Below are 17,310 nucleotides of genomic sequence, written 5' to 3' on the forward strand. Positions count from 1 at the left end.
GGGGCGGGGCTTCCCCACGCCTCGGAGTATCCTACCACGCATCTCTGCTTGTGTTTTGGAAGGTTTTTCCCTTAGAGTCTTTCAGGAGGAGCGCTGGTGGCGTAACGGTTAAACGCTCGGCTGCTAATGGAAAGGTTGGCGGTTCGACCCTACCCTGCGCTTCCGTGGGAGATAGACCTGGCAGTCTGTTCCTGTAAAGATTACAGCCATAGAAAACTCTGTGAGGCAGTTTTACTCTGTCACACGGGGTCACTGAGTGGGAATCCACTCGACGGCAAACAATAGAGCCTTAAGAACTTTGTCATAAGCCCAGCTTTTCAGGAATTTACGGACTTTCCTGGTTTTAAGACTAAATTCAGTCTTTCAAAGAGCATTAAACATGCTTTTCCCAGGCTTAAGGATGGCCCTTTTTATAATAAAGAATTCATTCAAACTTAGGCAGGATTTTGCATAACATGCATTATTCTTTTTACATTTTTAAACAGAGACCAAGGTATATGTTGGTAATCTGGGAACTGGTGCTGGCAAAGGAGAGTTAGAAAGGGCTTTCAGTTATTATGGTCCCTTAAGAACTGTGTGGATTGCAAGAAATCCTCCAGGATTTGCCTTTGTGGAATTTGAAGATCCCAGAGATGCAGAAGATGCAGTGCGAGGACTGGATGGGAAGTAAGTAAGATACCACTTATAAAATGTGCATTCAAATATTGCTGTGTGCCTAGGTAGTGAATTACATGGTAAGCTTAGAGTCTGTAGTCTGGAGGATACTGTAAATAGCTAATCATAATTTTATGATTTAAGACCTTAAGGTTTAAAGAGGCAGAAAAGATGGAGTTGGGAGCTTAGTAAAGATGGCAGAAGATTAAGAGGGTAAAGAGTGGTTGGAGAGAGTTTTACTGCTATATCTAGAGTACACATGTATATTTTTAACTTTAGAATTCCATTAATTTTACAGGGTGATCTGTGGTTCTCGAGTGAGAGTTGAGCTATCAACAGGCATGCCTCGACGATCTCGTTTTGATAGACCACCTGCCCGACGTCCCTTTGATCCCAATGATAGATGTTATGAGTGTGGAGAAAAGGGACATTATGCTTATGATTGTCATCGTTATAGCCGACGCAGAAGAAGCAGGTATTTATTTTAATAAAGGAGTGGTCGGTATCTTAGATAATCAAGTAAATTTTTCTATTAGCAAAGGAGAAATTATTATTTTTCTGTAAACTTGAATGTTAATTGTACAGGTGTATTTTACAATTTTTGTTTAATTAAACAAATGTTAATATGTTAATAATCAACCTGGTCAAAACCTTTCAGGTTTCTTCGTTTGAGTCAGTCGCCTTGATTCAGAATGTCACGAGCCTTATGATATCATGCTGAGGCGCCTTGCAAATCCGACAATTAAGATCCTCCTAGACCTTGAGGTGATCAGCATAAGAGGCCAGATCCCCTCGAGTCATCTACACCTAGCTTCACCTTATTCTTTAAAGGGCAGAAAATTTGAGACGGTCATCGCCGTAACAGTAAATTTGGCTTACAATTGGGGCCCCCCTCCGGTTTAGAAAGAGGAACACCAGATTGACCACATTCCCACCTAGAAAAATCTTCTTGCGTCAATCAAGCCTCACCTGGCTCATTTGGCTGTCAGTTTGATCGTCGTTAGATTGAAGAAAACATCTAGATGCAGCGATCGGCTATAGATACTTCTAGATCGTCTAGATCTACTAGACCATGGGCCAAAGAGGGTCGACCTGCAAACTTGCAAGGTTTATTTTAAATACACATTACAGTGATTTGTATTATGTAATTCTAAGATGTAATTCAGCTTTTAACAAATCTTTTTTTAGGTAGTTTAAAAAAAAAAAAAACTTGGACAACTAATAGGCCCAGGGTTTTTTTTGTTTGTTTGTTTTCCAAATGAGACACTAAATTTAAATAGTTTTGAGATTTGATTTCAGCAAAGGCATGCAAACTCTATAAATGAGTTACCTTCTAACATCATGTTTTTTTCTAACTTGAAAAATAGGTCAAGGTCTAGATCACATTCGAGATCCAGGGGAAGGCGATACTCGCGCTCACGGAGCAGGAGCAGAGGACGCAGGTGACAGATTTTGTTCAATACAGTACAAGTCTTAGAAAGTGTTAAACAGTTTTACTTGGAGATGGACTTAACTTTGAATTCTTAGGTCAAGATCAGCATCTCTTCGAAGATCAAGATCTGTATCTCTTCGACGATCGAGATCGGCTTCACTCAGAAGATCTAGGTCTGGCTCTGTAAAAGGATCGAGGTATTTCCAGTATGTAACACTTCTTTTTCCTCATTTGTTTGGATTATCACGTCTTAATGACAGCAGGAGGGCTGTCTTAAGGACACTTCAAATGAGCGGTCCAGAAAATATTTGAATACTTGAAATATAAAATGGATATTCTCCTACTTTTGCAGATAAAAGCACAACTAAAGAATTTTAAGGCTTGTTAGAGAGGCCAGGGTGGTAGAGAAGGTACCAAAGTATAGATTATTTCAGTGAACACTTTGGGGTAGACATGTTGCTATAAATTTTTCTGGTATCAGATTTCATACGTTTAGATAAACATTATCTCTGAAAAGTCTGAGCTCTGAAAGGCCCATCAGAACCAGGAAGGAATTTTAGAAGCAAGTTGAAGCATAATTTCTCATTTTTTTTGCATAAGGTCAGTTTGAGACCTGGGAAAGTTGTCTAGGGTGGTGTTGTACATGTGGATGAGTGTGGACTTTATTAAATGACATAGTAGCTAAAACAAATTTTAAGAAATTAAAAAGGAAAGAATCCAGTTTCTTATTCTGTCTGAGAGGACCTTAAAAGGTATCAACAAATACATGAAATTCTAGGGAATAAGGAATTAACACTAGAGATGAAGACTCAGTGCTGGGAGGTGGGTATGGCACAAAATGTTTAAATACAGGGATTTTGAATCTTTTCCATTTGAAAAAGCTATGGATCCTCTTTAGATAAAATGGGTTTAATTTAATGTTAGGACCTCAAGATCTTTAAAAGTGACGTGTATATTAGGGCCTGATTGGTTTGTCTGACGTGTTGATCCAAAAGAAAAACAGAACCAGATCCATTTGCTGTGCAGTTGACTCCAACTCATGGAAACCCCATGTGTGCATCAGTAGAACTGTGCTTCGTAGGGTTTTCAATAGGTGGTTTTTTCAGAAGTAGCTTCCCAGGCCTTTTTTCTGAGGTGCCTTTAGGAACTTTCCAACTTTTCAGTTAGCAGCTGAGCTGGTTAACCCATTTGCACCTCCCAGGGACTCAAATTTGCTGAATATAAGAGTAAAGCTTTACTCACTGGTGGCTTTCTTTTACAGGACTTTATTACCAAAAGAAGTCTCTTTTTAGGAGTCTTTAGTTTTTGGATTAAGAGAGGTCGATTTGATGTCTCTGTTAGTTGTTAGGAGTCCTTGTGGTGCAGTAGTTAAGAGCTGTGGTTGCTAATCCAAAAGGTCGGCAGTTCAAATCCTCCGGCTGCTCCTTGGAGACCTTATGGGGCAGTTCTACTCTGTCCTGTAGGTTTGCTGTAGGGTCGCTGTGAGTTGCAGTTAATGGCAATGGATTTGGTTTTGTTTTGGTTAGTTGTTAGGTGCCTGTTTTTAGGATCCTGCCCGGTCCTCTGTCATCCTCAAAATTATTGCTATGTTTGAACCTATTGTTGCAGCCACTGTGTCAGTCCATCTTGTTGAGGGTCTTCTTTTTTTTCACTGACTCTACCAAGCGTAATGTCCTTTTCCGGGGACTGGTCGCTCCTGATAACAGGTCTGAGAGTATGTGAGACTTAAGTCTGACAACCCTTGCTTTTAAGGAGCATTCTGGCTGTACTTGATAACTAGTTAAAACCAAATCATGTCATAACCAGCCTTCTCAAATGTAAACCAAAAATCTTCTTAATGTTTGAAGTAATCTGTGCCATCTATTTTATTTTCCTTGGATATTACATAGTACTTGACGCCCAGTATTGCTGTTCTGTACAGGAACTGTGACAATTACCCAGCTCATTGAGTGTAATAGAAATAATTGAAATGGTGGTTCCTTTGATATTTTTGTTGAAAGTGTGATAATTTGTTCCCATCTTAGACTGATGTAGATCAAGAGTTGCATCTGATTGAGTGTTAATCTCTATTCCCAGCCTATAATAGGTGCTCAGTAGGTGTTTTAAGGGAATTACTCCTATAGACTAATGGTTTAATTGTATTTTGTATTTTTTTTAATTAAGATCTCGGTCAAGGTCAAGATCAAGATCCAGGTCTCTTTCACGACCAAGAAGCAGGTAGGACAAAAAAGCTGATTAATTATTCTTGTAGTTATATGGCACCAATATCCAAAGAGTTCAAAGTGTTTTGTTCACATTTCAAGTATTAATTTTAAGCCTAGGTGTTAAGTTGGGAATACACGGAACCTTATCAATAAACCAAATTTTAGAATTTCATGTATACATGGCCTACTGGTGGACTTCCTGGAAGATGGAATTTGAAACTATAGTGAGAAGTTTGCAGCTTAATGTTGGGGGTTGTATTAGGAAGCCCTTGTTACAACTGATTACAGAGGTGGTCCCTGACTTAAAATGGGGCTCCGTTCTGATATCTTCATTGTAAGGCATGAGTCTGTTCTGATGTAAGTCGAATACCTTTTTTCTCATTGTTATTATCAGTATCTTTATAAATCTGATCTTTGAACACCTGAAATAATAACACCAGCAAATTATACGTTGCAACGTTGTATGTAGTACATATTACCAATGGTAAGATGTACCAAAAGGAAAAAAAAGGCGTTAAGTGTGGTTCGTTGTAAGTTGAGGACTGTCTGTATTGCATGGAGAAGCAGATTGAGATAAATGTGCTTAAAGCAGAGTAAAAGGTTAATCCGGATAAAATACAGCAGTTCATGAAAAATGGTTTGTTGGAAGATTAGTTTTTGTTAGCAAAGACTGGGTAGGCTTTTTCTTCTCCCAATTTAATTTAAGCTTAGGACAACTTGGGGGTTCATTTCATGGTATTCTGACTATAAGAAAGGGATTGGCTAGTACCTTGGCTTAATAGAATTTCTCATGTTTTGACAGCCGATCAAAGTCCAGATCACCATCTCCAAAAAGAAGGTAAGTTAAATAATAATGTTCTGTTGCCAAATTTTACCGTCAAATGTGGCCTTTGCAGAATTTATTTGCTTACTGCCTACTTTGCAGTCTTTGAGCTCTTTGGAGAATTGGTGCTATATAGATAAAAATATTAGATAAGTTTCTGAAATGGCTATGTTTCTTGCTTCAATGTTAGTTTATAGTTTTTTTGGAAGTATTTAATCTTACAGTGTTAACAGTAGTCATTAAGATGTATTTAGTCATGAAGCTGTAGAATTTTCATGGTGAGAAGCATGTTTTTTTTCCCACTATGAAAAATAGGTTAAAAAAAAAAAAAGAAGGAAGTGCCCACATGAGGAAGATAAATCTTATATTGCAAGCTGAAAAGTAAACCGTTAACTGTGTAGTGCATCTAATGACAAACGAAAAGTATTCAGATGGTTGTACGTAAATTTTGCGGTTTTGTCCAAGAGGCTATTGTTAAGCTTAACTTTAAGCAGGGAGAAAACATATAAATCTTTCATGTAATTTAGGTCTCTTTTATAGGAACTTAGTAGTTTTTGGCCATCTTTAAATTGAAACTAAATATTATCATGTACATTAGAAAAGTTTCAGCGGACACTAATGGTTCCAAATCCTAATGTTTTTCTTTGTAGTCGCTCGCCATCAGGAAGTCCACGCAGAAGTGCAAGTCCTGAAAGAATGGACTGAAGTTCTCAAGTTCAGCTTTTAAGGAAAAGTTATTTTGTTTACATTGTTATAAGGGATTTGTGATGTCTGTAAAGTGTAACCTAGGAGGAGGGTATTTCAACCATTGAACCAAAATGGATCTGGATTATTACTCTGTAACTTCACAGCAGTAAGATAATGTACATTTTTGTTGAATGTATTAACATCCTATGATCTGAAAATGTGGGGTTTTTTTTGGCACATTTAAATAAAATGTTTCTAACTAGAATTTTGATTTGTGTTTAATACTAACTTTTCAATTTGGGTAAACTTTAGGAGTCAAACTTGATAATTAACTATATTCCTCTAAAGTTTGTGTTTGTTAAGTCTTAGACATCGTTAACTGTTCTATACATGTTTGTTGGCCAGGGTCTTAAGGGATTTTGAAAATTCCATATTACTCTTGAAGCTTGGGGAAGATGATCTGATCTTGAGGTCCCCGTAATAGCATGAGTGCATTATGACAGGTCCCTATGTTAAGAGTTAATCTGTTTGAAGTTAGTGTTAGTAGATATCACACTAATCTCAATCTGTCGAACTAGAGGGACCACTGATTGGCCTGTAAATGAGTGTGATAGGAACTAGGCAGAGAGCTTATTGAAGTAAATGTGGTATAAGTAGTTGGACTTAATACTGGAGAAACAATCTGACTTCTGAAGGCTATTGCATAGTAACTAAAGACTTCAGGCTATTAGGTGGGATGGTGTCGATTAGAACGCCCCATGTTGGGGAATTCAGTGTGCTTTCGTTTTCTTTGTTTTCAACATTATCAAACCAATTTTATGCTCTCCAAAAATGCATGTTTGAGCAGTTGTCTGAATTTGGGACAAAACATTTTCATGTAAACCAGCTTTGCAAAATTTTCCAGCCCAGATACTCCTATTCCTTCAAATGGATTGCCTTACTCTTGAGTAGAGATCTGTTAATTTCCAAGCTGTTTTTCAGTTCCCACCAACCAATGTAATTTCTCTTATTTTGCCAGGCTGGTGTAAAGTGATTTAAAGATGTCAACTTCAAATGTTAATGTCAGACTAAAGCAATTTTGTAAATTTCATCTATATTTAGCAATATCTCATGTAGCTAAGTTTTTTGATAACGTCTGATAGAATGTTATAGCCAGTAGGTTCTTTATTCAGACTTATAATCTTATTTAGTAGGGTAGTAACAATTACTTACGAAAGTTGCCTGGTCAAGCTTTTACCGAGTATTCTCTAGTCTTTTTTTTTTTTTTTAAAAGATCACCTCTTACCTGGTATCAGTGCTGGTGGTACAGGTATCTGCCCTTTCCATTTTCTTACACTTTTCAGCAAAATCATTGAATAGCAGTGCAGTTTGGGAATGCTGGTCTGCTTCAAATTTATTTGATCTGAGTGATTGCACTAGTGCGTTGGAAATTATTTGGATGTTTTGTGTTTAGAATTTTGATTTAACTGGCTGAAATATATATATGGTTGGTATAAAGCTGTGTGTATAATTGGCAGGCTTATTTGTTGCACTTGGTTAGCTTTAATCGTTCTGTATATATAAAGATGAGTTTACTCAACAATAAATCTTACAGAGATTGAAAAAACAATCCTAATACTCAATTTTTGGAGGTGGGAGTTTTGAGTCAAGAGTAGGAATTATTAATCCTGTAGTTTTGGGATAGACAATCTAGTCAGCACCGGAGACATTAGTATGAAAGGCTATAAAGGGTGTGGAGGAGCTGCAAAAAATGATTTTAAGAAAAAAGCACAGAAAACTATATAACCTTAGTGGGAAAAAGGCATACTGGCTGTCTAGGCCAGTATCTTTCATACTTCTAATGCAATACCCTCGTGTTCAGTATACGTTTTAAAATGATAGAAACCAATACACCCTTTTTTCTATAAGCAGTTAGGACTGTAAAATCGATTATGTGATTGACTTGGAAAGTGCTGGTTTAGAATTAGAAAAGTTGATAGGTTTTCAGCCTGGCACTAATTGGTAGCTAATTTAACATGTTGGATGCTTTTTGAATATTTTAGGCAGAACCTTGTTTTAGTCCTCTAACCTAGTTAGAGAAGTAATGAATACCCTAAACCTCACAGTGGCAGCTCTGCATTGGGCTGTAACAAGGCCAAGTATCAAGTGAGCTGTGGCCCTACCATTTTGGGCTGTGTCTTCTGAGGACAAAAGATAAAATCTACTGAGGAGTCGGAAATTCCATCAATTCGAGATTAAGTGAGTTATGGACTAGGATTGTAATTCCTGTCTTTTTGTAGGGTATAACCTATCTTGAAGTCTAAAGGGGCATGATGTTTTTCCAGGGTACATTAAGCTAATAGGAATTGGGAGCTATAAAACTGACAAGTTGGCAGAGTTACCAAAATAAAGGAGTTTTCATCAGATCTAGCCATTAGCTTGGAGCCCTTTGGAAGGAAGGGCTCCATAACTGAGCTGTATGGATAATTACAACTGGAAAGATACTATGGAACAGAAGTTCAAAGTAACGAGAAATGCTAGTAGGCAGGACTGATCTTGGAGTAAGTGTTTGGAGGGTAGTGACAGCTGGAAACAAGCTATGGTATGATAATGAAAATTTAAGGTTATATCTAGAACTGGTTTAATGAAAAAAATATATAGCACCAGTAGGCAGTTTCAAAGCTTGGGGAAAGTGACCATGTCTACAGCAGATAAATCATCAAAAACTTGAGATTTTCACACTTCGGTAAGTTTACTTTTTAGTAAAAAAAAAAAAAAACCCAAACCCATTGCCGTTGAGTCGATTCTGACTCAAGTGATCCTATAGGACAGTAAAATCTGCCCCATAGGGTTTCCAGGGAGCGACTGGTGGGTTCAAACTGCTGGTCTTTAGATTTAGCAGCCGAACTCTTAACCACTGTGCCACGAAGGCTCCAAAAATATCACAGGACATTATTTAATTCCCACAACAAAATAGGTAACTTGTTAACCTCCATCTCACAGAAGAGGAAATGAACTCAGATTTGGTGACTTACCCAGGTTCATTCACCTAGTAGGAGGTAAGTGAAGCTAAAGTTTTGAGTCCTACCTGTTGTTTCAAAGCCCTTGCTTTTAATCGGTAAGACACCTTTAAAAAAAGGAGCCCTGGTGGTGCAGTGGTTAAGAGCTCAGCTGCTAATCAAAAGGTCAGCAGTTCAAATCCACCAGCTGTTCTTTGGAAACCCTATGGGGCAGTTCTAGTCTGTCCTATAGGGTCACTATGAGTCAGAACGCAACTGCAATGTGTTTTTTGGTTTTATCGGCTTCAACTCTCAGAGCCTCTTTTCAAACCTAGTGCTTTTTCCATAGGCCCTTGACCTAGCCTATTTTTCATTTTATTTTTTTGAGTTGATAATATACTCAAGATGTACACAGTGAGAAGGCTCCCCACCCCTGGCTCAGCCACTCACTGCTCTCCCAGGAGGCAACCATTGTTACCAGTTATGTAGCCTGCAGGATAGTCCCTATATAAGCAAATATACATAGATATTTTCTCCTTATTTAACACAAAAGGTAGCATATGATATGCTTCGTCTTGCTTATTTAATATCTTGGTGTGTCCTCATTTTTCAATAATATTGCATACTATTTAGTTGAATGTTGCATAATTTATTCAGTAAACTTTGAGCTACACTTTTCCAGGTACTGTGCTTGCCTTGTGATACAGAAATGAACAAAATTTTTATCCTTATGGAGCTCAAGTTCTGGAGAGAGAAATGAACAAATACCAGGTGGGTAATAAGTGATAGGAGAGTAATAAAGTAGGGGAAAGGGACAGAAAGCTGGTTTGCTGTCTTATAAAGGGGGGTTTAGGAAGGCGGCTGATGATGACATTTGACCAAGTGAAGGACTGAGCTATAGACTCTCAAGGAAAGGGTGTTCTAGGTAGAGGACACAGTAAGCACAAAGGCCCTAAAAGTGTCTTCAGTAGTTGGAGGGCAAGGAGGCCAATGCAAAGTGAATAAATGGAGAGGGTGGTAAGAGACAGCATAGGAGGGGAGAGGGATGTAGAATGCAGATTATATACTAGGACTTTGTAGGCCTTGGAAAGAATGATTTTCCATGGAGGGTTTTTAAGTAAACAAGTAACAGGAATTGAACCAGTTCCCTGCTAATGGACATGAAGGTCGTTTCTAATTGCCATTACTATGTTGCAGTGAATAACTGTACACTGGGCAAGCGTATTTAGGATAATCTCGAGAAGTTGAATTGCATCAGAGTATGTGTGTTTACATTTTTGCTTAGGTATTGTCAGTTTGCCCTAGTGGCATTGTATGAGTACCTTTTTCTCTGCACCATTGCCTCCTTGGTGAGCTATCAAACTTGTTGAGTTTTTACCAATCTTGTGTTGAAAAATGGTGTCTCAGCATAGTTTTTGCTTTTTTTTAATTGTAAAATACACATAACAGAATTTACCGATTTAACCATTTTAAATGTATAATTCAGTGGCATTAAGTACATTCACAATATTGTGTACCTACCACTACTATTTCCAGAACTTCTTTATCACCCCAAATAGAAACCCGTACCCATTAGCAGTCCTTCCCTAATTTCCCCCTTTCCATAGCCCGTGGCAACTCCTAATCATCTTTCTGTCTCTGGATTGTTTATTCTGGATATTTTATATAGATGGAATCATACAATATTTTATATGGCCTTTTGTGTCTGGCTTATTTCACTTTGTGTAATGTTTTCAAGGTTCATTCATGTTACATAGCATGTATCAGAACTTCCTTTTTATGGCTGAATGATAATTCCATTGTATGGATATACCACATTTTGTTTATCCATTCATCAGTCGATGGACATTAGGTTGTTTCCACCTTTTGGCTATTGCAGATTATACTGCAGTGAACACTCATAAACAAGTTCTGGTTTGAACACCTGTTTTCAATTCTTGGGTATATGCCTTGGAGTGAAATTGCTAGATCATATTCTATATTTAACTTCTTGAGGAACTTCAGCATAGTTTTGATATATATTCCTCCTATGAGAAAAGTTAAGCATTTTCTTTTCTGTGAATTGTTCATTCGTAAAAATTGAGTTTTTGCTCCATGCCTTCGTAAAGCTATCACCAACCGTATCTCTGGAATTCTTGTCTCTCTAGAAGTGGCCAAAATTTTTCATTCTTCATTTTGCTCATTGACCTTCCAAGGCAAACGTTTTCTGTTTAAAAGAACTAGTTTTAAAAACCACCTTCCACCCCACTAAGAACTTCGTGTGTTCCAAAGTCTGGTTTAGGTTGCCTTGCGCTCAACACACTGGACTTCTTCCATTGTGGGACTCCTCTGTTTGCACTGTAATTACCTGTTACTTCTTCGCATGTATCCCACCAAAAGACAAATTGTGACTGCAGGGACCAGGCCTTGTTCAGTTTCTTCATTATCTGGCACATATTAACACAAGTATGTGATGAATGAGAGATGAATTAATGGATGAATGAATGAATTTACTAAATTAAGCATATAAAATTGGAGACCTTTATAATCAGCATTCTCTCTTCTGTGAGACTTACAATCACCATTTCCATTAAAAGCCCACATTCTCCATGTAGCCCCCTATAAGACTGACTACTGTCTGACTCTGCCTAGAGAGAACTTGGTTCCCTGAACTGCCCTTTGCAATGTCCAGCCGTCCTCTGCAGCTCCAGTGCAAGGTTTTTCTCTTACCTTGGTTAACGACCCAGTGTTGAGTGCTGCTGCTTTGAGAATTCTGCCCAAAAAGGATTTGGAAAGGTTCTGTGCTGAAAGTTCTTTGTAGAAAGGGTGCAGACACACCTACCACCAAGAGCTGGTGAAGCCAGGTAAGTCAGGCTGACCTATCTAAGGTCAAGTCATTGGACCAGCAGCTTTTCATATGACTATTAGCTGCCTCAGGAGCCCTGGTGGCACAGTGGTTAAGGTGCTCGGCTGCTAACTAAAAGGTTGGTTTGAACCCACGAGCTGCTCTGCAGGAGAAAGATGCAGCAGTCTGCTTCCGTAAAGATTTACAGCCTTGGAAACCCTATGGGGCAGTTCTACTCTGTCCTATAGGGTTGCTGTGAGTCAGAATTGACTCCATCGCAGTGGGTTTGGTTTGGGTTTACTAGCTGCCTAAGGCTATATCCTGTCTACCTCCACAGATTTCCTGGATTGTTTCTCAGTGAGCAAGGCTGATGGGATCCTATACAAAGATCCCAATCTGTTAAGTGTTTATTTTGGGTTGTAACATATCTTTAAGAAATCCGAATTCTAGAAAATGAATCCATTCACTGCCAAGGTTTCAGTACAGATTAAGAAATCTGGCTGTAAAGAAAATATATATGGCAGGCAGTGTCAAGAGGACAATATCCAAAGTTTCTAGGCTTCTATAAGCAGAAAGTACTACTTCCTTTGCCGGATAAAATGGGTAGGCTATGCCTTGATGTTTGTATTCCCTCAGGGTGCCCACTGTTCAACCTAGGGATTAGCAAACTATGGCCCGTAGGCCGAATTTGGCCCACTGCAGATTTTATACAGCTAATGAGCTAAGGATGTTTTTTACATTTTTAAGTAGTTGAGTAAAAATCCAAAAAAGAATAATATTTCATGACATGTGAACATTATGAGAAATTAAAATTGCTGTATCCATAAAGTTTTATTAGAAAACGCACATTCATTTACCTGTTGGCTATGGCTGCTTTTGTGCGACAATGGCAGAGTTGAGTAGTCTCAGCAAGAAACTGTATGCTCCACAAAACCTAAAATACACTCTCTGGTCCTTTACAGAAAAAGTTTGCAAATCCCTAATCTAGACATTTGTTTTTAACTTTACAATCTTTAAAATATCTCTGGAAATCTGGATCCCAGGCTTATTGGGAGGGCTGCCAGGGCCTTACCAGGACATACATTTGGCCTGGGAAGATCGTTCCTCTGACTCATTCATTCTTTGAGGAAATGCTTCATGAAGCTGTGGGGCAAATTCTAGCTAACTACATTTATGAACTCACCATAATATTGGTAAGTTATAAGATAATAGTGGGGAAAACTTTTACTCTAGGTCAGAGGTTTCATCTCTAGTTGCATATCAGGATCACCCAACGAGCTTTAAAAACATTCCAGGGCTCGAATGGGAATCGAATTTGCTCTGTAAACTTTTACCTAACGCACAATTTAAAAAAAAACAAATTTTTTTTTTTAACCTTTCATTAAACTTGTACCATTGCTATAAAAGTTTAAAAGTATTGTAACTTTCACTATTATTCATTCAACATTGTTTTGTGTTCTGGCCAACGTACTAAGGCAAAGGGGAAAAAAGGATTACTCTCGGAAGACTATTATTTGCAAAAAATGTGATTTATCTGTCTAGAAAATCCATAAATATAAAAAATATTCCAGTGCCTAGGTTCTGCCTCAGTCTAATGAAATCAGAATCACTGAAGGTGAAGCCTACCTAGGCATTAATATTCTAAAAGTCTCCCCTGGTGATTCTAATATGCAGCCAGAATTGAGAACCACTGCTCTGGGGGTTAGTGTTAACCAGCTCCTAGTTCACTAGTTATTGGACAGAATGGCTAGCTGATCACTATTACAGTAAGAAAGTTAACAGCACAAAAATGTGATTCAAAGGAGAGTTCTACACTGTATCGTAGGGTTCTCTAGGTTTCTCTGATCCTTTCTCTGGGCAAATAACCTCATGCTGGAATAGAATCTATGAAAGGGGCAGAAACTACATTTATGTGAGTTACCAGTAGGGGTCACTGTGCTCAGAAAAACAGTCATCTAAAAAAAGTTAATGTTCTGTTTTACTCAGGAAATTTGAAGCAGTATTTATCAGAACAACTAATGCCCAACACTAAGGCAACTCTAGGCGTGGCCTCTGGGCACTATTATTTCAAAGCATCTGAGGCTCTATTACTATTAGATGTACATACATTTATAATTGTTACATCTTCTTGATGTGTTGACCCTTTTATCATTATGAAACACCTCTCTTTGCGTGTAGTAATATTTCTTGTCTTAATGCTTATTTTGTCTGATGGTAATATAGCCACTCCAGCTCTACGATGGTTTCTGTTTGTATGGTATATCTTTTCCATCCTTTTACTTTCAACCTATCTGTGTCTGAATCTAAGTTAAGTCTCTATAGACAGCATATAGTTGTTGGATCTTTCTTTTTAATCTAGTCTGACAAACCACCTGTCTTTTGATTGGGGTGTTTAGACCATCCATTCACATTTAATGGAATTATTGATATGGTTGGATTTACATTTGCCATTTTGTTTTCTATATATCCCATCTTTTTTGTTCCTCTGCTCCTCCTTCACTGCCTTCTTTTATATTAAATATTTTTTAGTGTACCATTTTAATTCCTCGTTGTTTTTTTTAAACTATATTTTTTGAGTTAATCTTGTAGTGGTTGAGCTAGGGATTACAATATGCATCTTACTTTATCACAGTGTACTTTTCATTATTCCAGTAAACTATAGGATTTTGCTACAATATATTTCCTTTTCTTCTTCCCTCGTTTGTGATATTACTGTCATATATATTACATCTATATATGTATTATAAATTCAATAATACAGTATTATAATTATTGCTTTATACAATCTTATGTCTTTTAAAGAAGTTAAGGAAAGAAATGAGAAAAAAAAATCTTTTTTATTAACCCACATATTGACCATCTCTGATGTTCTTCATTTCTTCCCATAGATTCAAGTTACCATCTGGTATAATTTCCTTTCAGCATGAAGGATTTCCTTTACTGTTTTTTGTAAGGCAGCTCTGCTAGCAATGAATTCTCTTAGTCTTTGTTTATCTAGGAATGTTTTTATTTTGCCTTTATTTTTGAAGAATAGTTTTGGGTGAAATAACCAGTTGCTGTCAAGTTGATTCCACCTTGTGGTGACCCCATGTGTGTCTGAGTAGAGCTGTGCTTGGTAGGATTTTCAGTTGCTGATATTTTTGTAAGCAGATGGCCAGGCCTTTCTTCTAAGGCACCTCTGGATGGACTCAAACCTTCAAGCTTTGGATTAGCAGCTGAGCATATTAACTGTTTGCACTACCCAGAGATTCCTTGGGTGACATAGAATCCTTGGTTTTTATGCACGTCGACTATGTCGTTCTGTTGCTTTCTGGACTTCATTTCAGTTGAGAAATCTGCTGTTAATTGTATTGATGGTTCTCTGTATATGATGAAGTCATTTTTCTCTTGCTGCTTTTAAGTTTTCTTCTTGCCTTTGGTATTCAACGGTTTGAATATGATGCATCTAGGTGTAGATACCTTTGTATTTATCCTTTGTAGACTTTGTTGAGCCTCTTGGATGTATAGACAGATTAATGGTATTTTTTAAATAACATTTGGGGAGATTTTTGCCATTAGTTTTTCAAATATTTTTTTGCCCCTTTCTCTCTCTCCTCTTCTCCTTGGACTCTTATTACGTGTAGTTGACGTGCTTGATGTTGTTTTACAGGTCTCTGAGGCTCTGTTCAGTTTTTTTCAATCTCTCTGTTTTTCAGATTGAGTAATTTCTATTAATCTATCTTCAAGTTCACTTATTCTTTATTCTGCCATCTCCAATCTGCTACTTAGCCAATCCAGTGAACTTTTCATTTGTTATTGTACTTTTCAACCCCAGAACTTTCATTTTGCTCTTTTTTCACAATCTTTTTCTCTATGCAGTTTTTTTTTTTTTTTTTTTTTAAACATTCATGTTTTTATTTTCAAGCTTAGCTTCCTAGGAGGTTGCCCTTTATCTGCATAACTTAGTGATCAGCCAATCACTAGACTTCTGCCCTCTGCTGTTAGATCTGTGTCTACGTAGGGGAGTGCATTCCATGTTCAGGCCATTTTCAAGTCTACACTGGCTTTTACTTTTTGATGAGCCCTTTCTCATCTCCTCTGCACATGCATGCAATCTCACAGTTGGGTAGGAGTGTGTGAGTAGCTTTGACTCTCTCTGGTCTCTGCTATGCATGTATGCAGCCTCCGGTCAGCCAGAAATATGCTTGCTACAGCCACAACTGCAACTTCAGGCTAGGAGAGCCATTGGTTCTCCCTGCTTGCATGGCGCTGAGATCATCAGTTCTACAGATGTTTTAGGCATGGGTATCACACACCACTCCAAACAGTGAATCCCCCTTCAACCACAACAGCTTGCTCATCCTCTTGCTCTGTCCTGCCTTGACAGAACATACATAATGACTGAGATGGGGGAGGGAGGGAAATGGGAACGGCCCCAGGCTCCACTCTTTTACCTCAAGTTCAGCAGTTTTCCAAGCGTAAACCCTTCACAGATTGTTGTATGTTGTCTGTTTTTGGTCAATTTCTGGAGCACCAAAATAGTTTTTGTCAATTTTTTTCAGCTTTATCGTTGCTTTTTGGGAGGAGGATTTGCTTACCTCCTCACTTGGCTATAGCAGGTGACTTTATCTCACATACTTAGGACGTGTTATTAGGAGGGACCAGTCCCTGGAGGACATCATGCTTGGTAGAGTCAGTGAGCGAGAGGAAGACCCTGAATGAGATGGATTGACACAATGGCTGCAATGGGCTCAAGCATAACAACGATCATGAAGATGGCGCAGGACCAGGCAGTGTTCTGTTCTGTTGTACACAGTTATGAGTTGGAACCAACTCGACGGCACCTAACAATAACAACAAATTCTTATCGTTAGTTGTAGGATTTTCATTTTCCCAATGCCCATTCATTTGCACAAGATAATATTTTTAAAAGTGCACAAACACTGCTTTAAAGACTAAGATGGCATTCTGTAGAGGTTGGGATGTTGTGATCATTAGTGATCACAACAGATGACAGTCCAGTTCTAGTTGTGTCAATGCATAATCGATAGTCTATGAAAAGTTGAATATGAAAAAATAAGGGACTACTAGCACAGAGGAAGAGGGAAGCACAGTATGTACCCTGGTCCCTGGTCAGTTCCTATTATCAGTCTTAACCATTTTGAACAGTGAGATCACCAGTTTGCAGTGGGCTACTTGGACAGTTTTGACAGGAGGGCAGTCCTTTTCCAACTGAGGCATTTATCTTCTTCCTCTAAGTCCCAACTTCTCCAGTTCAGTTACCCAAATCATAATTAAAGATTCAGTTCTTTCAGCTTGAGAAATGCTGAGCATGTTCTTCCTTTTTGGTTTTCTAAGTCCAGGTCTTTGCACATGTCTTTATAATACTTTGTCTTCTCGAGCCACCCTTTGAAATCTTCTGTTCAGCTCTTACTTCATCATTTCTTCTTTTCACTGTAGCTACGCAACATTCAAGAGCAAATTTCTGAGTCTTAAGGACATTAAGAATATAGGTCTTACGAATTTGAGACAGACCTAGGAATCATTAGATTATTGAACTGAAGTCACCTGTGAAGGGTTAGTATTGTGGGAGGGTTGGGGTGGGACTTCTGGGGGCCTGGAGCCTTATTCTTGGGAGGGGTTGCATTTTACTAGATATTTGCATTTTCAGCAAGGCTTTAATAATTCTGTAGTTATGTGTGTTTTTCATATTGAATACCATTTTTGTT

At 38.1% G+C, this 17,310-nt stretch overlaps 1 protein-coding gene across 4 annotated transcripts in view; it reads left to right on the top strand.

Annotated features, from left to right (window-relative positions):
* The window catches only part of SRSF7 (serine and arginine rich splicing factor 7), an 8,459-nt gene extending 908 nt beyond the window's left edge, over nt 1–7,551 (top strand). Inside the window, exons 2-8 of one of the 4 annotated variants that reach the window (XM_023735797.1) lie at nt 486–666; nt 953–1,129; nt 2,022–2,096; nt 2,182–2,283; nt 4,250–4,303; nt 5,093–5,128; nt 5,764–7,551. In XM_023735797.1, the coding sequence (XP_023591565.1) occupies nt 486–666; nt 953–1,129; nt 2,022–2,096; nt 2,182–2,283; nt 4,250–4,303; nt 5,093–5,128; nt 5,764–5,818 (680 nt within the window). In that variant the 3' untranslated portion in view covers nt 5,819–7,551. Of the gene's footprint in view, nt 1–485; nt 667–952; nt 1,130–2,021; nt 2,097–2,181; nt 2,293–4,249; nt 4,304–5,092; nt 5,129–5,763 lie in introns of all 4 variants that reach the window. The other 3 variants (XM_004369543.2, XM_023735813.1, XM_004369544.2) reach the window with 3 other exon arrangements.
* Nucleotides 7,552–17,310: the final 9,759 nt, after the last annotated feature.

The sequence above is a fragment of the Trichechus manatus genome, unplaced genomic scaffold (assembly GCF_000243295.1).
Source record: "Trichechus manatus latirostris isolate Lorelei unplaced genomic scaffold, TriManLat1.0 scaffold00005, whole genome shotgun sequence".
Classification (NCBI taxonomy): Eukaryota; Metazoa; Chordata; class Mammalia; order Sirenia; family Trichechidae; genus Trichechus; species Trichechus manatus.